This window comes from Heloderma suspectum, chromosome 1, assembly GCF_057233095.1.
Source record: "Heloderma suspectum isolate Gila_16-S chromosome 1, 16-S_ref, whole genome shotgun sequence".
Lineage (NCBI taxonomy): Eukaryota > Metazoa > Chordata > Lepidosauria > Squamata > Helodermatidae > Heloderma > Heloderma suspectum.
The window spans coordinates 219278371-219302535 of NC_139458.1; the positions used below are offsets into that span (position 1 = coordinate 219278371).

Sequence of the window (24165 nt, forward strand, 5' to 3'; positions counted from 1 at the left end):
AGAAGCAATTCAGCATATTTTTACTGGAATTGTTCAGTATTTCTGTTTATGAGGCAGGATAAGATTTACTGAAATGAGATTTAAAAGAAAGAAGGGAGTGGCCTGTGCTAAACCTAAAAGGCCTATGTAGTAATTGCACACTTCTTGTATACCAGGTTGAGTGTAGTTCAAGTCATACACCAAGGCTGCAATCTTATGTATACTTTAAACTTAATGGGACTTACTTCTGGATAAACATGCATAAGATCAATTTGAAAATGAAGGCCTGCCCGTATATCGAAAATCTAATCCAGTGTCACGTACCTACTTCCACACATTCAGCGGTTTGGGGCTTGTGTTTCTCACAGCCTCTCATGCTGGATAGTAACCCTAATTTCAAACTGCAAGGAGTTTAAAAAACAATTTGGGACATGGTAAGGGGCGGAGAGTGAAAAACCCCACCAGGAATGCCCAGGTCCTGCTGTCTTTGGATTCTAGCCATAAAATATGAAATATTAAATAAACAGTTTATGTTAATTAATTGATCAGATGAGTCCCTCTAATGGTAAACTTGCTAGTCAAGTGTGTATTAGTTTGGAAGCAAAATGGGGTCACCCAAAATAAGGTGGTGGATTTGGAGGGGCTTCCTAGGTACATATATGCATTTGTAAATGAAAAGGACCCCCCCTCCCCGCCGAACAGCCTTGTGAGCTTCCAGAACCCTCAGAACGTTGAAGCACAGAGTAAAGCAAATAGTAGAACAACTCATCTACTTGCCTGGAGAAGGAACTTCTGGGTTCACATTGAACACCAAAGACATGAAAATTGCTTCTCCTTCTTGTTTTGAGGGGGTGGGGGGAGCTGCTGCCCATTCATGGCTATGCTAAGACTCTGTATTTCTCCACTGGGCAGTTCTCACATTCACCTTGGGAAGTTGGGGGGGGGGCAAGGATCCAAAGCAGAGATGGGCAACATGTGGCCTGGAGGTCTGCCTGTAGCTCCTTGGCCATTTTTTGTGTGTGCACGCCCACACACACACGCGCACCCCGTGCCTACACTGCTGCTGTCCTTCCAGATTTGCTGCCGAAATTCAGTGTCATGGCAGCAAGTAAAAATACTCTACTTTTAACAGCAGATACTGCAGTTTGCTGTCAAAATGGGGCAATGGAGACAAAATTTTAAAGCCAAATAGCCCCTTTTCCCCATCATCATGCCACTGAATTTTGGTGGCAAACTGCAATTTCAGAATTTAAAAGCAGGCTGTTTATCCTTGCTGCCACCATGCCACCAAATTTCAGCTGTAGGGTGGTGATGGGGCCAGGATTGCAGCCCCCGGGGAGGCGGTGCAGCCTCCCAACCCCTGTAAGTTGCCCAACCCGAATCTAAAGGAAAGGTAGACTATGTGAGTCTAGAAATGAAGTCTATGGTGGAGCATGGTTGAATTGCTGAAGATGTCCATTGGGAGGAGAAGAAACAGAAAATGGAAAGAAAGATAGGGAATTAGCTGTCATTGTATGCTGTAAATGAGCCTTAGAGTTGTCAAGAGGGCGGGGATACATGCCATGAAGTTAGACTCTCTCTTCGTCATTCTGTACTCCTCCACACACACAATACTGCAATAAAATGCTCACGAATGGGTCTGACAGCCAGCCTCGACCCTGAACTCTTTAGGTCTATATAGCACAGTGGTGGACATTTTCGGGGGGGGGGGTGATCTCTTAGCCCCAAATATCACTGTAAGGTTACTATTCCAGGCTGGCTGGAGCCCTGAACAGGAGCTGCAACATTTTGTTATGGGTCCCCACGTGCTACTAGTACTATCTCTGTCTAATAAATGTTACCAACATTCTTATAAGGGAGTTGCCCAATAAATTAGTGCATTCTAAAATCCACAAGACCATTTCAACACAGAACACTCCACTAGGCAAGGATATAAACTGCTTGGGAGCAAGAATCTACTTCAGATATGAAGCTATGAAGATATTCCTGGGAGGGTTCCACCCTTAAAGGCCTAATTTTTTTAAAAAAAGGAAAGAATGAAGGAAGATGGGAATGAAAACGGTTGGAACAGAAAATGGATGCATCTTGAATAGCTGCATATAAGATTCAGAAGGAGGTAGAGGCTAAGGAGAATGATCTTCTGAGCTTCTCTCGGGGCCAGAGGAAGCATGGAGGCAATGATGAGCATTTGAGAACCCATCCCTTGAGTGAGCCATGAAAGAAAATCTTAAGAGGCACACTCTGGTGTGTGTGTGTGTGTGTGTGTGTGAAAGGTGCACTGAATGCACCCACCCTGCATGGCTTAATATTATCATATTGTAATGTATCTGTAAGGATATATAACAGTAAGATGCTCCATAAACTCTGGATTTTTTTGTTGGTTAGCGTCAAATTTCATCACACCACTAAAGTCTAGTGCCAAAGCTATCTGTAGTTAAAAAATATTTGTTTTTTATTTCAACTCCAATTAGTATGACAAATTTGTACAGATTTCAGGTTTTTCTCTGAAATTAATTTTTTTAAGATTTTTTAAATGCCATTTGGGATATGCTTTCTTAAAGCAGAACCTTAAGGAAATTGGGAGATTCATGAAGAAATGTTAGTTATTAGTATGGCTTCTTTTATATTACAATCCCAATTAACATTTCCCCAATCTTTTACAGGGTGATACCATTGTTTCCTGTGACTCTTATGGTGTGTTGAAACTGTGGGACATTCGGAGGGGGATACCAATGGTATCAATTGATGCAGGACCACATCCTGGCAACCAGGTTGCTTTTGACCCGTCTGGTAAGATGTTTCTTAAAACTGAAGGCTTTGAATGTTCCTTTTCCTTTCTAAATGATTTGCCACAGTGCTGAAATGTTGAGAGCCAGCAGTAACAAATCAATTTATTTCCACTTTTATTTTCTTTAGAAAATTACTCAAACACCCAAGATGAATTCACACATTTAGTTTTTTTCATGAAAAATGCAGTGATCTTAATATGTGAAAATGTAATCTCAAATTGGCTGTCATTCAGCTCCCACCTCTCATATTAGCCCTTGTCTAACAGTGAAGGTAGGGGATCTTCCAGTCAGGGCTTTTAAGGTGCCATTGGCTAACTTCTTTGTAAGATCTTTTGGGCTGCTGCTGCCCACACAGCTTTGTCAGTCCCCTGTAGTCATCCTGTGTCATCCAGTTTTTTCTCCTACTTCTTCCATATTTTCTTACAATAGGGAAAATATATTAATGTCTTTGTGGTACAGCATGATCTGCAAAAAACCTGTGGTGTGTTGCCTGATTTCGGGAGCTCACATTGTTTTGTGGGGTGTGGCTGTGATGTGTAATGTGCTGTCGCTGGAGGCATGTTCTCATGGCTTCAGGCCAGCCAGCAGCTGTGTTTCCCCCTTGCTCAAAGCCGATCGCATCTTCTTCTTCTCTCTGCGGCTGCTGCAACAAATAGTTCTTTGCTTTATTCCCCCCACCCCCCACACACAGACACACATGCTGGGCTATGAGGTGTAAGGAAAATATCTGTGCGGAGAGGTTTTTTGGGTTCATTCTCCCAGAAGTGCTCTGGAACATCAAAAGTTCACTGTTGCGATTTCCTTCGCTCTTCCTGATTAATGTTTAGAATACTGTTTTTAAAAGCTGGGGTTTGTCGTGGGAGCCAAGTCAGCACTCAGCTCCACTAGATGCCTGCCCATCGCCTGCCTGCCACCCGCCTGCCACCACTTCATGCAGCGGCTGCAGAATGGAGCCGAGCACCAGCTCCACTCTCATTCAAAAGTGCCATTCGTGCTGCCCTCCTAAGGAAACTTTTTAGGGAGTGGACAGGAAGAGGAGGAGGAGGCAGCAGTGGGCAGGTGGGCAAAATGAAGGAGAAGGAGATGGCTCTGGCTGGATCCAAGAAGGAGAGGGGGGGAAATGGGTTGCAGGGGAAGGTTTAACTGTCCCCTCCCCAAACGCCATAGTCCCAATCCAAACTGGGACCACACGCAATTAAATGGGAGTAAAACACAGGCCTGGGTTATGTGATTTTTAAACATGAAATCAGGGTGAAGGGAGCTGCAGCAGTGAACCTTTTGTCTTACAGAATTGCCCAATTCTGGGGGAATGAACAACAACAGTAAAAAAAAAAAACTCCACACTAACCATGTGGTGGAAGGAATCAGCAAAGAGAGGGGAGACCTTTGCTACATCCTGTCATTCTCCACCCACTGGTGTGGACAGGATGTAGCAGAATGTAGCAGCAATTTCCCCAGACAGTGAGGGAAGTTCCATGGCAATTCCACTTGTAATTTTCAGCAGAGAAGCAATGATTGGGGGCATTAGGAGCCCTCCGTCTATACATGCCACAGAATGAGGTGGTAGAATGGGCTGCACCACTTAGACTATACATTGGGAATACCACTTTTGAAAAACACTTCCCAGAGTTAAGAAAGAAAACTATCTGCAAATAGAAAACATCAGGGAGAAAATTTTTAGCTCAGCCCTATGCCTGCAATGCTGGTTTCCTACCTGCAAGGAGTTTTTGAGGTAGGAGAGCTGTCAAAAAACAAAATCCCCACCTTTAGGGCTCCATCACACTGAGATTTTATCCTGCGATTGAGATTCCTCCTTCACGGAAGTTTGTGGGCTCTTTACATGAAGCCATTCCCCTGCCTTGACCCTCCAGGGTGTCTCCTGCACTAAATGCCCTTTGTTCCATTTTTAAATAGATCGTAGATAATGAGCTATCAAATTACCCTGCTGTGTTCTGCTTCAGTTTCCTCCGTGAAAAGAGTTAAAGCGGCAAGAAGAGGAGCGAGATCAATGAAAGATAATGGAAGACTCAGATATGGCGGGGGGGGGGGGGAAGCACATATAAAGGGAGTCAGTTGTGATCCTGCATTTAAAATGGAAGCAGAAAGCCCTGTTTTAAATGCAGGATTTTAGGCTGGTGTAGAGATGCCCGCAGTCTAAAGTTGTGCAGTCCATTCCACCACCTTGTTCAGCTGCACGTGTACAGTAGGCCTGAGAGGTTAGCAAGAAAGAAAAAGCATAAAATGTTTTTGCTATTAACAAAAATTAATGGTGTTACCAATGGCATAAACCTACCTAGAAAACATAAAGGTTTTGTGGATGTTTTATTCATATTTGTTCCTCTTTTCTGCCATTCAAATGCTTATACAAGTATTCATAAACCACCCTTGATAAATATTATTACTCTTACATCTGACTTCATTCATACCATAATAGATGGTTTGCAACTCACAAGGAAATGAAATATATGTATAGCGCAACCATTTTTGCATCCTCAGCTATTTATAACAATATGTCACCTGCATTGTGAATGACTTCCCTTTTATTTTTAAAAGTAGCCAATATACGAATAGAATAAATGTATTTTATGTGGAACATTAATCTTCATTCCTAAAGCTGAGTAATCACTTAGGATAAAACACAGACAAAACCCCACACAAAAAGGAATGCATGTATGCTTTGTTTTATGTTTTAGGAGTGTTGTTGCTTTTTGTGATTTCTTAGTGTTCTTTTTTCCCTCCCAGAGTAAATGTATACTTATACTCACTGTGCAGATATCCATGGGAGAGAAGTGTGTGGGAACCGCTCCTGCCCCCCCCTCCCTTGAGGAACATCAGTGGTTTTATCAAATCAGGAACCTCCCATTCACCTTGAAATTTTGTGTTGGGCAAAATTTTGTGACAAACGTACATGAGGAAGGCTGCTGCAGACAAGGATCTTCCTGTTGAACAGAAGCTCAGCACTAGCAATTTTGGCAACATCTCTCACACTTAATCTATTTGGCCCTACATTGAATAGGTCTGGGATAAAGAGGTGCAGGGGCAAAATCCAAGGGTAGAGAGAAGAGCTGACACTCATGGAAGATCCATGGCCTTTCTTTCCTTTCCGTTCACACATATGAACCACATCCCCCAAGCAAAAGATGGGTGTGTTTTTCCCTCAGATTAACTCAGAAATTACCTAAGATCTTATTTTAAAAATGGAAGAACTTGGCGATTTTTTCCAAGACAAACCAAAGACTTGAAAACATTAACCTTGCTCCATTAGTATTCTGGGGGTCAGTAAAAGATGCTGTAGGGACAAAAACTAAGTATGGGAAGGCCATGGTCTTCAACAGGGGTAGGCCCACCTGCCCACCCTCAAATTTTACCCCTGAACCTCTTCCCCCAGCCCTACTAAATGTAGGGCTATTATGCTGAATAGCGCCAAGTGGCAGTTGAATACCCAGTGCGCTGACAGTTCTGTTTGCTGGATCTGTAGCTGACCAGGCGCCTACCAGCCCTGCCTTCCTTGGCAATGCAAAGTATTTGTCAGCCAGGGAAGTCGGCAGTTCTTCTCCAGCTAGGATTTTAATCAAAGAAAGACTAGTATTTCAGGGTTTGTGAAGCTCATCTCTCCTTTGACACCAGATTGTACGCACATCTGGAGTTGTTTTACTAGCCTGGCTTAGGAGAACTTCACGTACACCTCTACACCAAGATAATCAGCATGTGGAAACTTGGCTTTGGAATGAATCACAAGAGATGGTGGAGCTTTATGCCTTTGTGTGTCACTGTATGAATGTATGTGTGTATACGTGTATGTGTATGAGAGAATTAATTCCTGTGAGTAACTTTAGTATCTGAAAAGTACTGTTTTGAGAAGGTAGCATGTAGGAAGGGCAGGGAACTATCATTCTCAGACCACGTGTGGTTATTCCTCAGGAGGAGCATCTTATGTTTCCCCACAGTTTCCTGCTTCTGCTCATTGAGTCACTACTGTTAAAAACAAGTAAATGGGAATGTTAAGAAGCTATGCATACCAAAAACACAATCCCTTTATTTTTTTTAAAAAAGACTGTTTTACCTATGTTTATAACATTGCTGTGGCTATTATGAAACATAACAAAATAACCACAACAAGTGATCCTAAAATAGACTGCACCTTTGCAATTTAATTTTGAATATATCCAAAAGCAGGCCTTGAAGCTTGCTGGGAATCTTTTTTTTCTCCACTTCTCTGGCATCCGAAATGTCACCCCTGCTAATACATAGCTTCTAACTACATCTGTTAACTGCTATCCTCCGAAATACATTCTGCAGTTTATAGGTGTAGCTGGGATCTCAGCCAGTGTTACTAAAATTTATTTATTAAATTTATTTATTTATTAAATTTCTCAATTGCCCATCTGGCCAGTCACCTGGCCACTCTGGGCGATGTACAACAATACAAACAGTTTAAAACAATAAAATTACACATTAAAACATCATATTTCTAAAATTACCCTAACCCACCCCAAATTCCTGCCTGAACAACCACGTTTTCAACACGTGGCGGAAGCTCATTAAAGAAGGGGCATGGCGGAGTTCCCTAGGGAGGGAGTTCCACAGAATGGGGGCCACCACAGAGTAGGCCCTCTCCCTTGTCCTCACCAGCCTAGCTGTCCTGGTTGATGGGACAGAGAGAAGCCTATCCGGGGCTGATCTTATTGAGCGGCCTGTCTGGTGTTGCTGGAGGCACTCCTTAAGATAGGCTGGGCCGGAACCATATAGGGTTTTAAAGGTCAAAACCAACACCTTGAATTTGGCCCAGAAAACAACTGGTAACCAGTGCAACTCCTTCAGCACCAGAGTGATGTGATCACGCTGGCAGCTGCCTTTAATCAGGCGAGCCACCGCGTTCTGCATCAGCTGCAGCTTCCGAACCGTCTTCAAGGGTAACCCCATGTATAGTGCATTACAGTAGTCTAGACAAGAGGAGACCAGGGCATGTACTACCAATGGGAGCAGATGGTCGGGAAGAGTTGGTACAGCGCTGTCCGGCTCACAGCTGACACTTGAGCCTCCGTGGACAGCTGGGAGTCTAAAATGACCCCCAGGGTGCAGATCTGATCTTTCCAGAGTAGCCATACCCCATTCAACACCAGGTCGACATCCCCCAACCTCCTCTTATCTCCCACCAAAAGTACCTCAGTCTTGTCAGGGTTCAGCTTCAGCTTATTCCTCCCCATTTAGCCACTCACCATCTCCAGACATTTGGACAGGGATTCTACGGCCAACCTTGGTGAAGATTTGAACGAGAGGTAGAGCTGCGTGTCATCCGCATATTGATGACACCGCACCCCAAACCTCGTGATGATAGTCCCCAGCAGCTTCACATAGATGTTAAACAGCATTTGGGAGAGGATGGAACCCTGTGGCACCCCACAAGTGAGCGGCCATAGGTCCGAAACCTCCTCTCCCAGTGCTACCCCCTGGTACCTGCCGGAAAGGAAGGACCAGAACCACCGTAATACGGTGTCTCCAGTGCCCAACCCCTCCAGGCAGTCCAGCAGGATACCATGGTCAACGGTATCAAAAGCCACTGAGAGGTCGAGGAGAACAAGGAAGGAGCATTCACCCCTATCCAAAGCCCTCCTCATATCATCCACCAAGGCAACTAAGGCCGTTTCTGTCCCATGCCCAGGCCTGAAGCCCAATTGAAATGGATCTAGATAATCGGCTTCTTCCAAGTGTGCCTTCAACTGGATCACCACCACCTGTTCAATCACCTTTCCCAAAAATGGCAGATTCAAAACTGGGCAAAAGTTGTTCAGGACTTGGGGATCCAGGGAGGGCTTTTCACTGCCTCCTTAAGAACTGATGGCATCACTCCATCCTCAAGGGAGGTGTTCACCACTACCCTGATCCCCTCACCCAGCCTCCCTCTGCAGCTCATAATGAGCCAAGATGGGCAAGGATCAAGTAAGCAGGTGGTTGGCTTTACAGATGGAAGCACCTTGTCCATTTCATCAGAAGGAAGAAGCTGGAACCGATCCCACAAAACTGGTTTGCTACAGACCGCCTCTCGCTCGCTAACTGTATCCACGGCGCATGGAATAATACTCTTAGTCCGATCAATTTTATCCGCAAAGTGCCTTGCCAAGGCCTCACAGGAGGCCTTAGACTGCTCCAGTGGTTCCGGAGCAACTGGACCGGCCGGCTCTGGACCACTTGGAACAGTTTCCTTGGACAGCACTCTGCAGATGCGATAGAGGCAGCATAATATTCTTTTTTTGCTGCCTTCACCGCCACGTGATAGGCTGAAGATACAGCTCTAGCCCGTGTCTGATCGTCTTTGGAGCGAGACCTCCGCCACCGGCGCTCTAGCCGTCTCACCTCCTGTTTCAGAGCTTGTAACTGCAGATTGAACCATGGTGCAGTTCAAACCCTGTTCAGGGGGAGAGGACGTTTTGGAGCCACCCCATCTAATGCCCCAGTGATTGCAGCGTTCCAGCCACCCACCAGGGCCTCGATTGAGTGGCCGCTTGCTTGCTCCAGAGAATCCCCAAGTGCATTCTGGAATCCATTCGGATCCATAAGATGCCTGCGGCGGACCATTTTAATGGGTCCTCCACCCCTGCAGAGGGGTTGTGGAACTGAGAAGTCCAATGTCACCAGATAGTGATCTGCCCATGACAAGGAGGTGGTGGATATACCCCTGACTTCCAGATCACTCCCCGCTTCTCCAGAAATAAACACAAGGTCTAGCACATGACTGGCTACATGGGTGGGCCCAGTTGGAACAGGGTGCAGCTCCCAGGAAGCCATGGTCTCCATGAAGTCCTGAGGTGCCCCTGTGAGGACGGCCTCTGAATGTACATTGAAGTCCCCCAACACCAATAAGTTAGGGGGCTGTACACGCACATCAGAGACCACCTCAAGCACCTTGGCCAGGGAGTCAGTTGTGCAGCGGGGTGGGTGGTACACGAGCAGAATCCTGAGACTACCCTTCGGGCCCAACCTCCAGTACATGCACTCAGCAACCTTGGTCTCCTGGAGAGGGGGTCTGGTGAAAACCAAGGACTCCCGGTAGATAACAGCCACTCGCCCTCCCCGATCCCCAGCCCTCGGCTGCTGTGCATACGAAAACCCGGCTGGGCACATGGCCACGAGAGTTGGAGCAGTGGCCTCAGCCAGCCAGGTCTCCGTAATACATGCCAGGTCTGCATCCTCATCCAGGATCATGTCATGGATGAGGGAGGTTTTCTGGGTAACAGACCTGGCATTGCAGAGCAGCAAACGAAGGCCAGAAGGTGGAGTCACACCTCCCCCAGCCATCCTTTGGCTCTGGACAGGCCCAGAACAGGGGACAGATATTACACATCTCTCCCTTGTTCCCCTTACCTGGCATGGCCTGCCCCTAGCACTCCACCAGTGCCTGCTGCCCAGCCTCTGTATATTCTGGCCCCCAACACTCCCCCCACTGCCTCCATCAGGTGGACACATGCCCCCTTGCTCCCGCCTATCAGGCAGGCTACCCACCTCTAAAAACACAACAGAATCCCCCCCCAATCCACCCCCCACCAACAATTAAACAGCAACAAGAACAAAAATATATCCCCTTTGCAAATACTGCCAGGCAGAAGTCTGCAGAGAGAGCAATGGTGGTGGTGGTGGTGGTGGTGGCGGCGGCGGCAGCAGCAGGCACTCCCTCGTCCCTGGGTGGTGGCTTCTCCTGCAGATACTGGCTCTCCAATAAACCATTAAATGTTTCAGATCTTAATTACATGGGCATGTATTTGACTTGCAGTTTGAGAAGCATGTGACTTTTAGTGGGGCAGCATGTAAAAAGCCCGTAAGTTAAAAAAGATGCTTTCATCCATCACCATTCCTGCTGTAATATTCAGGCATAGTGACATAAGCACAAGTGATAGAAATAATATGGAACAAAATCCAACCAAAGTCAAGCACATATAAGAAACATGAACTTCAGCAGAAGATCTTAAATCTGTCCTCTTGGAATCAAAGGTTCTTAAAAAGTATCTAACTTTGGCTAATTGTGCCCTTTCTAAGCTTTCTCTTAATCAGCGCATGTACTGGAATGTTTGCTCCCTCCATGTGTATATTGAAGTTTGCATCTGATTGAAAATAAACCTCAAATGACATAGAAGCTGTAAAATGTAAGATATTTCCACTTCCCTCACTTATGCAAAAATACAGATGTAAGCAGAGGAGTCACATCCCTGAAAAATGCAATAGCAGTATTTTGAGTCAGATGGGATCTTTCCAGTAGAAAAAACCTATCAGCCCTAGATAATCGAAATCGGCAAAAAATTCCCATCTTTTGGATAAAATCCAGAACACTCACTATAGTAAAAAGCCATAGAAATAATGGCAAGCTTGAGTAAATTGCCAGGATGAAGTATGGTTTAGAATAATGCAGTCATAATTCATAAGCTACAGGCAAATGTATTCTAGCAGGTTTGTTAATATTCTTTGAGTGTAATGTTTAGACATTCAAATTAGGCTCTGGAAAAACATATTTGCCCAGTGCCAGATGCAGCTGCCCAATCTCCTAAACATTCTTAGGTGCCCTGTGACCTCATATACTCCTACCACCACCCCACGAACACACACACTTATTTCCCCCTTTCCGATTTTGGAACTCACTAGTGCAACATTATGTTGACACATGCATTTTTGCTAACCATCTTTAACTACAGCCACAGTTTGTAAACCTATTTTTTTATTGATGGCTGCAAACTGTTCTGTGGTATTCATCATCATTAGTGAAAATGCCTGTGGAGATGTAGTGCCACACCACGGTTTGCTTCAAAAATGAAAGGAAGGTGGGGAAGGAGAGTGGAAGTGGGCAAGGCAGGGGGAGGGAAAGGAGGATGTGAAGTATTACATCCGCAGGGGCCATTGGGCAAATTCCTGAAAGCGTACACAGAAATGAATTGAAATTAAATTTAGTCAGATGTACACACTTAAAGATGTCTTTTCGGGCGCAGTCCTATGGGGATAGGTGGCCACCTCTGAAGTCGGAGGCGACCGCCTATCTAATGCAGGGCAGGAGAAGCACAGAGGGGATCTTTCCCACCGCACTTCTCCTGCCCTGCATTTGCAGCTAAACAGCCAATTTCAGCTGTCTAGCCATGGAAAGGCGGAGCGGGGGAGGAGGCTGCTGGACAACAAATAGGATTTGTTGTACCAGTATTTCTGCCTTCCCCGCCCTGGAACACTCCCCAGAACACCCTGTTTTGGTTGCACTTCAGAACCTGTTTTGCACTTCAGAACCTGTTTTGGTTGCACTTGTTTGTTTTTATGTTAAAAAGGTTTAGAGTGCAATCCTATGCATGTTTAGACAGAAAAAAGTCCTACAACTCCCAGCATTTCCCAGCCACAGTTGGAGGACTTTTTCTGTCTAAATATGCATAGGATTGTGTCCTTTGTTGGTTTCCATCCATAACTGGCATACAATCCCAGTGGAATTCTATCTCACTCCTGATGCTGAGGAATTCTGTCATGAAGGCAAAAATATACAGCAGTGTCTCATCCTCTCAGCTTCCCAGATCTTGTTATCATATTAAGTGATGGTTACAGTTTATCACATGAAAAATTGTTTGTTCTGGGAATCAGCTTCAAAGGGTATATGAAGGGAAGTCTAAAACAGTCAAGATAAAGGTACTGGTGTGTTCCAAAATGGGGTTGCCTTCCTGTGTATGCTCCTGCTTATTAAAGCTTGCAAAGCATGGTCTAGGCGTGCAGATCCAGCATAGATCCTGTTCTGTCAATTTCCTGCCTCAGAGTAGGAGAATTGTGTTAAGTGCCTTGGATTCTTGTTTGTGCCCTAGACCAAGTATAGTGTATATGTCCTTATTTTGGAGTTGGGGGATATATTTGCTGAGGGAAAAGTATAGCTTGGATTCAAAGAACTGGATTCTTCTGGATGTGAAGTAGGTCTTTCCCACCTCTCCTCCCATTGCATCTGCTTGCAACTCCTAGAAAGCAACTCCTGGAGATTGCTGGAGAATCTTCTAGAACAGCCTATGATGTGCCACAGGGGGCTGCAGTGGTGGGGGCGGATAAATGGAAATCACTGTTTCCTCTTCATGCACAAGTCGAGGTATTTTCCCTTTGTACAAGTGGATCTTTGGATTCAAAGCATTGAGTACGTGTAGGCAATTGCTTTGAGCTTTCTGCACTTGGAAGAGATTAGCTCCATTGATATTCCCTTTATCTTTGTGAGACAGGAACGCTTCCTCCCCTGGGTACAGCAAGATGGACAGTTATTTAATAGAGCCAGCTTTTGTGACACCAATTTAGTAGAATTAAATGTTCTCATCTTACAAGGCTGCATGATTCTATCATAAAAATGAAGTTCAGAAAGACACCATGGTACCTCTTAGGGCCCTATATGGCATGTTCAGTTGGTTGCAGGTCCTTTGTTGAGTGTGGCATTATTTTATTGCTGCTAAACAGTGTTCTATGAGGAGATGCTAGCAGCTGCACTGGATTTAGGCCAAAAATAACTCAGTGGAAAAATAGTTTGTCCTGAATATGCAAGTGCAGGAAATATCCTCCCAGTTTCTGACCTCTCCATATGAAACTAAGAAAATCTGAAAGTAATTAAAGGTTTGATCATTGCCAGGATGATGAGCCTGATCACAACTTTAATTCTGAGACAACTAATCACATAGTAAGTTAGCTTATTTTCTAAAAGACCTTTAAAATCACACTAAAGTGAAGCATTTGAATATTGAAAGTATGGGAAATGACAATAATATATTCCTGCATGCATTGCTCTTCTAGTGAATGCTTTAGCTCCATGCATTCTCAGATTTATATTCATCCTAGTTCAGAGAGGCCTACGATTAGTAAATTCCCACTTTGGATGTATTTCAAATTATTTGATGAAAATACCTTCCTTTCATGTTGAAAGCTACACAGTTTCATCTCAAAGTCTGGCTTAGATTCAAGAGTTTCATCTTGTGATTAGCTTACTCTTGCAGACAATCAGACACTATAGATCCTTGAAGGTCATCTTATCCTTTCTTCTGTGAAAGCTTAAAAAAAAAAAAAAGATCAGCAGCTTAGACAGTTTCTGTGCACTGGGTAGATCTTCTTCCATTATATTAAAAATAAGGAATCAATTGCCTTTAGTCATATAATGCAATAAAAGGAGGGATTTACAACATATTATATTACCAATTAATTTGATAATAGTAATAATATTCATCTGATAATAACAGTAATATTTCAACATGCTGCATCAGTTATGTCTGGAAAATAATGTTTAAAAAGGAAATTATGACAAACACCAAATATTTATGATGTTAAGGGAGGGAAAGTGATTACCATATCCACTGATATGAGACAATCTCTCATTCTGAGGACACTTCCAAAGTGGGAGATTGGGCAGGGAGCTCTCTAGAGAGGCTGTCTGCCCAGTCTCCTATTCTGGGAGAGTCCTCAGGATGAAGAGATGGAGCAGGCTTTCTAGAGAGCTGCACAGGCCCAAGTGCTGCAGTTTGAGGAATCCTTCCTTGAAGCAAGGCATTGTGATGTGGCTCTGGAGACCGCCTGCACTGCCTGTACAGGCAGACCAAAGCCACCTCACAATGCCTTGTGTTTTTCGGGCCTGGGCAGATCTCCAGAGAGGCTGCCAACCCGATCTCTTGTTCTGGGGGTGAGGGGTGTGCGGGTGGTGGCAATAAGGATATGGTCCATGTGGCAGTGGCAGTGCGGGGAGCAGCAACACATACCCTCTTGAGTAACTGCTGCATCTTTAGCAACTGCTGGCTCATGAGAAGGCACAGAAGTATGCCAGTTGAAAAACTCTCTCCCTTTCCCTTTACGGTATTTAAGCCTGAACATGTGCACAAATTTCTCTTTAATTCTAGTGTTGTTTTTAAGTAAAACCAGGTCCTAGTCTTCAAGAACACCTACATGCAGATGTTCTTGAGGATGTTATGGGTGGACCATTATCCTTCTTTTTGTGTGACTGGTGCGTGTCTGCCTAAACTTTGGTTAAAGCTCATGTTTTGTGGATATGTTTTGGTTAATTTCTATTAATTAATTAATTACATTTCTATACTGCCCCGTAGACGAAGCTCTCTGGGTGGTTTACAAAAGTTAAAATACCATATACAAAGTTTAAAAGCCATTTACATAAAAGCTTATGGACAGTATATACAAACAACATATAACTAAAAATAGTTATTTTTAAAACAACTTAAAAAAAATCCAACAATTAAACAACACAGCTTAAAACAACACAGCTTAAAAACAGTATACAAGAGTCAGCAATAGGAACAAGAGTTCTAAAAAGGGACGGCCTACTGGAATAACAGAGTCTTTAATTCCTGCTTGAAAACCTTCAAAGAGGTCAGCAGGCGCATTTCAACCCTCAGGTCATTCCACTGAGGGGCAGCAAAGGAAAAGATCCTCTTGCACGTGGCTGTAGGGATGTATGAAAGTCCCCTTACCTGGCTCCGCCGGGTTCCGCTGGGGGGGGAGGCGCCCCGTCCCTCCCCCCGGAATCCTCGCTGAAGGGGAGGCGCTCTGCGCCTCCCCCACGGAATCCTGGCCGGCCGGCTCCGCTCCGCTCCGCAGGGATTCCGAGGAGCCGCCGGCCAGTTCCGCCAGCAGCCAGACATCCGGCCGCTGGCTAGCAGGGATGCAAATGGCAGCGGCCGTAGCCGCCGCCGTTTGCATCCCTGTAGTCAACCGTGATAGGCTACGTAAAGACTTATGTAGCCTATCACGTCTGGCTTAAAAAAACACAAAAAAACGCGTACGCAAATGGCGGCTACAGCCGCCGCCATTTGTGTTCCTTATTTTTGGTCGTCTTAGTCTACGTAAATATTTACGTAGACTAAGATGGCGAAAATAAGGGGGAACGCAAATAGCGTCCGCTATGCTATTTGCGTTCCCCTTATTTTCGCCGTCTTAGTCTATGTAAATATTTACGTAGAATAAGACGGCCAAAAATAAGAAACGCAAATGGCGGTAGCCATAGCTGCTGCCATTTGCGTACGCGTTTGTTTGTTTTTTAAGCCAGACGTGATAGGCTACGTAAGTCTTTACGTAGCCTATCACGTCTTGTAAAAAAACCCAAAGCGACAAGACTGCAAATGGTGGCGGCGGCGGCCGGTCGGAAGACCAGCCGCCGGAGCCACCGCCGCCGGAGCCGCCGCCAGAGCCGCCGCCACCCGGAAGATCCGCCCCAGGTAAGTCTTGTCCTGGGGGGGTGGCAGGCCATTCCACCACAGATTTCGGGGGATTCTGGCATTTGGCCTCACCGAGATCCGTGGCGGAATTCTCTGCCATCCCTACGTGGCTGCCAATCTCATATTAGACAGCCAGAGCAGATAGCCCTCAGAGGACCTTAGGTGGCAGACTGGGACGTAGGGGAGAAGGCGCTCCCAAAGGTACCTTGGACTAGACCATGTAAGGCTTTAAAGGTAAGAACCAGCACTTTATAGTTTGCTCGGAAACAAATTGCAGCCCGTGTAAAGATTTTAAAACCGGTGTAATATGATCTCCATGGGATGTCCCAGAGACCAACCTAGCTGCCGCATTTTGTACCAGCTGAAGTTTCTGAACTAAATATACCAGCAGCCCCAAGTACAGCACATTACAGAAATCAGGCCTAGAGGTTACCAGTGCATGCACCACCATTACTAGGTCCACATATTCCAGGAATGGGCGTAGCTAGCATATCAGCTGAAGTTGGTAACAGACACTTCTCACCATTGCTTCCACCTGGGGTACCAGGAGAAGGGTTGGGTTAAGAAGCACCTACAAGCTATGAACTTGCTCCTTCAGGGTGAATACAACCCCATCCAGAACTGTTTAACATACCTCAATACCTGAATTAGGACCCTCCACGATGAGCACCTCTGTCTTGCCTGGATTCAACTTCAGCTTGTTCTCCCTCATCCAGCACATTACCAACTTCAGGCCATCAATCAGATGAGTCATATCTTCCTTGGATGAAGATGTTAAGGAGAAATAGTTTTCAGTGTCATCAGCATACTGATAACACCCAGCCTGAAACCTCCTGATGATCTCTCCCAGTGGTTTCATGTAGATATTAAACAGCATCAGGGATGCCCTGAGGGACTCCACATAATAGTTCCTTTTTCGAGGAACAACTATCCATGAGCAACACCATCTGGACCATCCTGAGAGAAAGAAGCGGAACCACTGCAGAGTGGTGCCCCCAGCCCCCAACTCCCTCAGGCGATCCAGCAGGATACCATGGTCAATGGTATCGAATGCCGCTGAGAGATCCAGAAGAATCAACAGCGATGCCTTCTCCCTATTGATTCCCAGGCGAAGATCATCCACCAAGGTGACCATGGCAGTCTCAACTCCGTATCCTGCTCTGAAGCCTGTTTGAAATGGGTCCAGGTAATCAGTTTCATCCAAGACTGCTTGGAGCTGAATGGACACCACCTTCTTGATTCCCTTGCCTCCAAATGGGCAAATTACTGGCCTATAGTCTAGGGGGTCAAGGGAAGGCTTCTTCAGAAGCAGTCTCACAATTGCTTCTTTCAGACAATGGAAAATCACCTTCCCTTAGGGAGGCATTAATAATATTCAGCAAAAATTATCCCCTCCCCGGATTGCAAGCCAGGATGGGCAGCAATCGAGAGGGCAAGTTGTCTTTTTGCCCAAACCAAGCAGCTTGTCCACATCATCAGGAGTCATCAGGAGGTCATCACATCATCAGGAGCTGAAAATGATCTAGTTTAATCATGCAAGCAAAGTTGCTGGACACCCCACTGGACACAAGACTAAACAGTCTATATGTCTCAGCCTATATGTCTCAGCCTAAGCATTTGCTTTCTATTTTTCTGAACAGAGAAGGTATATCATAAATATAGACACTTAGATCCAAACAACCTAAGCTCATGCAATGGGGCTTTCTGGGCCCTCTCCCACTGCAGCCCCTTTTAACTACTGAAAAACCATTTCAAAGGATCAAGTAAATCCTCCATAATGGCGTGTGATGTGGCATCGGGGTGAGGGGGGGAGAGGTTGGGGGAAAGCGAATCAGTGGAAATCAGAGCTATGGTGTGGTAGGTAGGGAGGTGATTTCTGTTTGCACTGTGGCTTTTTGGATACAAACCAGAATCTCTAATTAGCATATCAACTCTTCTATATCACGGAACCATAAAGTATGAAGGAGCACTCGATGTCATCTAGTCTAGCGCCCTACTCAATGCAGGAAGTGCTTTTGTTTCAGACCTAGCTATAGTTGGTGATGATTCTTTGAGGTAGGGATGGACGAAAGTCCCTTACCTGGTCCCGCAGCTTGCTTCGTGGGGGGGGGAGGCGTTCCGTTCCTCCCCCCAACATTCTTGGCGGGGGGGAGGCGCCCCATCCCTCCCCACCAAAATTCTGGCCAGGGGGGAGGCGCCCCGTCCCTCTGGCCGAAATTCTGGCCGGGGGGGAGGCGCCCCGTCCCTCTGGCCGCAAATCCTCCTTGACGGCCGGGGCGCAAATGGCGGCGGCCGTAGCCGCCGCCGTTTGTGTCCCTGGCCTGCAGTCAGCTGTGATAGGCTACGTAAATCCTTACGTAGCCTATCACGGCTGACTTTGGGGGGGGAAAGAAGCACGTACGCAAATGGCGGCGCCCATGGGTGCCGCCATTTGCGTTCCTTATTTGGGCACGTGTAGTCTACGTAAACATTTACGTAGACTACGGCAAAAATAAGGGCAACGCAAATAGCGTTGCCCTTATTTTCGCCATAGTCTACGTAAATGTTTACGTAGACTACACCTGCCCAAATAAGGAACGCAAATGGCGGCACCCATGGGCGCCGCCATTTGCGTACGCGCTTTTTTTTTCCCCCAAAGTCAGCCGTGATAGGCTACGTAAGGATTTACGTAGCCTATCACGGTGTTTTTTTAAAATCTAGCCGTGATAGGCTACGTAAATCTTTACGTAGCCTATCACGTTTGCTTGAGTTTTGGTTTTTTTTTACTGGGAAATGGCGGCAGCGGCAGCCGGTCAGAAGACCGGCTGCCGCCGCCGCCGCACTGCCGCTGCTGAACCGCCGCCGGGAGCTGCCAGGGACATTCGGGAAAGGTAAGTCCCATCCCGGGGGGAGGCGGGGGGACGGACCGTTTCTCCACTAATTTCAGGGGGCCAAATGCGTTGGCATTCGGCCTCCTGGAGATTCGTGGAGAAATTCTCCACCATCCCTACTTTGAGGTACTCTGGCTGGCTGGAACATGCTGGCAGTTGTAGGACGTTTTTCTGTCCAACCAGGCATAGGGTGGTTGCCTGGCTGGACAGAATAAATGTTCTTATTCTGTCATTTATTCTGTCATTACTATTACACATCCATGATTGTTTTTGGTATGACCAGATTATTCCTTCATACAAACAGAAGGGGAATAATGCTGGGCAGTACAATCCTATATGCATCTACGCAGAAGTTACCCCACTGAATTTAATTGGGTTTACTGCCAGTTAAGTGTGTGTTCATTTATTTATTTAGTACTGGCCAATAGTACTAAAGCTTTCTGGGCAGTTCTCAAAAATTAAAACTACAAAGTACAACATAAAGCAATATAAAATTTGAAAGCTTAAAATTGGGTTAAAATAGGATTGCAGCCCTAGTTCACTTTCTGTAAAGAAAGGAACCTGGGTCCCATCCCAATTTGAACTCCCAACTTCATGGCTGCTAGTTCTCATAAGACCTAGTTGAGTGTGTGGTGTTAGAACTAGCAGCAATCAGACTGGTCATTCTTGCACTAGCTTTTCCATTAGTCTTGTACGGTACCTGTGCAAAAATGAAAACTCCGAATTAAATCAAGTTCGTTATTCAGTTTAGATGGGATCAAAGCTCCTTTCTGACTGCCTGTTGGTATATTTTTTATGATATGTGTGTGTGTGTATTCTACAGACTGTGGACTTCTTTTCTCTAGCTCTGAATAGTGGTAGCCTTGGAAATAAAAGATACATCAAGAGAAGGGAAGTCAATCTTTTTATTAAGGATTCACCCTGGGCATCATCTTGATATGCCAGTGAAACATAAAAATGTAGAACATCTCTATACATTCAGAATGCATAATTAATAGAAGCACATGTCTAGAAAGGACTGTTCCCAATGGCTGGGAACACAGAAGAGAATTCAATAGATTTCCAGGGTTTATATTCCACAGGGGAAGCAAATACTCCCTTCAGATTATCAGATGTTATTTTTTAGTAACTGAAGAGGAATTGGTGAAGGGCAACATGGTTGTGTTTATATGCTGCGCTATTTCTAAGGCAATATTTTTTTTCTCCCCATGGCAAAGTTCGTTTTAATAATGTTAATTTCCTATTGTAATTTTATTCCTTGAGAAATCCCTTTTGTGTTAACTACTGTGAAGTTCAGTTTTCTCGTTTGTCTCAATATTTTTGAAAGCTCTCTTGGTGTGGAGGCAATGAGATGAATTTGAATATAATTGTGTGAGGTACATCACAATTAGAAAATAGGTGGATTAACATGAATTGCTACTATTGTGTGACTATAATAACTGAGAAGATATATCTTTGATTCCATCAGTGATACTACTTCTGCTTCTGCAAACTCTAAAAGAATATTTTTTTAAAAAACACCCAACAACTTGGAAGATTGATGGAGGAGAAGGCTATTAATGGCTACTAGTCCTGATGGCTATATGCTACCTCCAGTATCAGAGGCAGTATGCCTATGTGTACGCCCATTGCTGGGGAACATAGATGGGAGGGTGCTATTGCATTCATATCCTGTTTGTGAGGTTTCCCATGGGCAGCTGGTTGGCCCCCGTGTGAACAGAATGCTGGGCTAGATGGACAATTGGTCTGATCCAGCAGGGCTCTTCTTATGCACTTATGTTTAACCTCCATTTCTCTTTTTTCAAGGTCTTCTCATGGAAACCTATCCAATAGATGAATACCTTGGTAAAAAAAATCATACACTAAATTATAAATTATAGCTGGGATCTCATTTCTGCTGATATAGAATATGGAAAACACGATTCTCCTATGTGTGGGACTGGCTCTGGTGACAGTGTGATAAATGGGTAGAATAGTTCAAGGAGCCTAGGTGGAAAAGATGGGGAAATGGCAATGGTCTGGCATGGAGTAAGATGCTTACCTGCTGTTAGGGATGCCAGTGCATTCAGCCCCCCGAAATCCGTCACAGAACAAAGCCCCCGCCCCCCCAACCCACGAAAGGTGCGCAGGACAAAGTCCCTGCCGCCCCCAACCCACAAAAGGCGTGCGAAATGGAGCACTTACCTGCTCCCGTCCACGCTGCTTTGCGAAAGGCGGCTGTCCTGCGGCCGCCATTCGCTTCCTCCTCTTCATAGCCGTGATAGGCTACGTAAATACTTACATAACCTATCACGGCTAAATAATAAATAATAAATTATTTATTAATTATTTTATTAATTTACTAAATAATAAATGGCTAATAATGTAGCCATTTGCATCCCTGCAGAGGCCGTGATAGGCTACGTAAGTATTTACGTAGCCTATCATGGCAGGGGGGGGGGAACCTAGCGTACACAAATGGCGGCTACCGCCATTTGTGTACACTTGGTTTTTTTCCCCCTGCCGTGATAGACTACGTAAGTATTTATGTAGCCTATCACGGCTCAATACAGGGACGCAAATGGCGGTGGCTACGACAGCTGCCATTTGCGTCCCTGCAGGGCTGCCCAGCGGCCGGATGTCTGGCTGCGGGCGGACGGAGCTGGCTGGCGGCTCCGCAGCTTGGCAGGATTCCAGGGGGGAGGACCAGATCACCTCCCCTCCGTCGAGGATTCCGGGGGGAGGGACAGAGCACCTCCCCCCCACGGTGGATTGCCCGGCGCAAGATAGATAGGTGTTTCGTACATCCCTACCCACTGTCATTTTCCCTTGGCCCCCACCTTCCTCATGCGCACACACACACACACACACGAAGAGGAGCTTCAGTCTCACACCTTTAATTCACTATCAACAGGTTCATTACAGATACAAATCCTCAAAGACTCTCAGGCTACAATGGAATGACAACAGGGGATCCAAATGGGAGGTACGATATTGATAGCAGTTTGAACAGGGACTTGCTGGCTAGAATAATTAGGGAGGGAAACCCCTCCCTTCCAGTGATGCTCTCCTACGTCGACTCTCACGCATCGCCAACTGGGTCGACCGTCTGAGCTCCGCCTCTAACTTTTCCCACTTTGCTCTGCGCCGCAGTCTAGCATCTGTTAGGTCACACCCTGCGCTCTCTTCCTCCTCCTCCTCCTCCTCCTGGGCTCCCACGGAGGGTGGGGGCTTCAGGCCCAGCCATCTGGGTGTTAGCATCCTGAGAAGCACACCTATCCATATCTGAATTCGCTCAGGAAGATGCCTCCCCCGGTTCTGGCTGTTCCCCTTCTGAATCTGAACTGGTAACTATCCCCATACGCTCAGAATCAATCCTGACACCCATTGCTAAGACAGTGGGGTTACAGGTCCTGACTGCCAGAAGTTACTTGATGGGCAGTTGTGGTGCTGTTGCCAGGGCTATAAGGATGCAGTCCTCTGTCTTACAGAACCAGAATTTCTCATGGAAAATGAAGTTTGAGGAGCTGGAGGCATGTATAGCATGGTAGCTTCTTTGAATGGTAGGAAGGAGTTGAGATGAGCGCAATTTCCTTAGGGATGCTTAATGATTCTGATATTTGTGAATCCTAGTACAAACTGACCTGATCCACACCTTCTACAGTAATATGGAGATCAGAACATAGTTATCCCTCAGATTTTGCATTTTTCCAAATATGCAATGCAGTTGTCATCTCAAGGTATATATCAAAACGCATTTTAAAATGTGGATTTTGAGATAAAATACATTTTAAAATGTGTACTTTGTCAAAAAATGCATTTAGAAATGTTTATTTTAACAGAAAATATGTTCAAAAATACCTATTTAAATATGTATTTAAATATGAATTATCCCATGGTGTGTGTTTTTTCTTAATTGCAGATTAATGTGGAAATAGAAGGGAAGGGAATTATGAGCAAACAGATGTGGAAGTCTAGGGAGGTAGGGACAATTGTCGACCTCTCTACCTTCCAACTGCCCTTGTTGGGACCATGGAAGCTAAACCCCACCCCCTCCCTTCCTTTCCTTAGTCCATATTACTTTTTTTATGAAAACAGGAGATGTCCTGTGGCTGACTCCCATATCACATATGCAGATAATCTGGCCAATTTTAAGACTTGTTTTATTTATAAACAACACATGAAAGAAGTCGGAGACATCCATAATCTTGGGAAGATACATTGTTATTGGCTCAAGTCTCCTTTTAAGCTTTTATCTGTTTTTACCCATGTTTTAAAACTTAGGTCTTCTAAATCTCCAACTAAGTAGTCAAGCAGATATTCCTGTATATTTCCAAACTAAGAGCCTGGTTAGACTGAAACTGCACTCACCACATGAGTAGCCAGGTTTTGACTGTTAAGGTGCCCTTTGGTCAGTCGACACTTGAAGAAAGATTGGAGGTGTTTGCCTTGGCATCATGCTGAGTATACAGAAGTAACTACTGCTGCCTGCCCTGAGGGGCTTTGAGGAGCAGACTTTTTGGCTACCCTTTTTCTTAATTTGTGGTGAGTGGGGGAGAGCGAAAGGAGTCCCCAAAACCACTAGGGGTGGAGGGATGAATTCTCATTAACTTTCAGATGGTGGAAACTTGCCAAAAGTGGCTTTTTCCTTTTCCTTTTAATTCCTCCCACCCCATTGTTGAATGTGGTATTGCTTTTGTGTGCCTTTTCCCCCATCCAATAATGCCCTATTAGAACAACAGTACAACACAACATAGTGTTATTCCAGGGGCACAGTGGGTAAAGAAAGAGATGGTGACTCCAGGTTTGTAGTGTGTGTGTGGAGGGGGGGGGGGTAAAAAGAAAAGGAAAAAATACAGCTCTAAATAAGACCCACCCCTATACATTTAATGAGAATTCAAGCCCTCTGGAGAAATTGCTCAAATGGCTTGTGGATGAGACTATGAAAGTGGGAGAGCTTTCTTTGCCCAGCCCTACCTATTTCTCATTATCTCACTGAGCTCATTTCCACCTGAAATTGGGAAACAAGAAATATTAGCTCAGGTAGCACTGGTTTCGTATCTCTCAGCATAATGGCAAGGCAAATACTTTCAAGTTTTCCTCATGAACAAACTGACTGAACTCGTCATCACAGTTCTCTACAGTCAAAGCTTGGGAATTTTAATGTAATGTCTAGCCAGACTCTTAGCTTCCCCATCTTCACACATAGTCTGGGTGGACGACAGACCATCTACCACAATACTCTGCAGTATACAGGGGTGGAAATCACACAGAAATCAATCATAAGTCTTTTTCATACTTTATTTTAGCTTAAACGAGGTCCCAGCCATAATTTAATGTTTGATTTATTTACCA

The 24165-nt window shown here is 45.2% G+C and overlaps 1 protein-coding gene across 2 annotated transcripts in view; it reads left to right on the forward strand.

Annotated features, from left to right (window-relative positions):
• Positions 1 to 24165, forward strand: part of SPAG16 (sperm associated antigen 16) — a 775737-nt gene that overhangs the window by 578372 nt on the left and 173200 nt on the right. For both annotated transcript variants that reach the window (XM_084819345.1, XM_084819334.1), the window contains exon 15: positions 2643 to 2769. In XM_084819345.1, coding sequence (XP_084675471.1) covers positions 2643 to 2769 — 127 coding nt within the window. The remainder of the gene's footprint in view (positions 1 to 2642; positions 2770 to 24165) is intronic.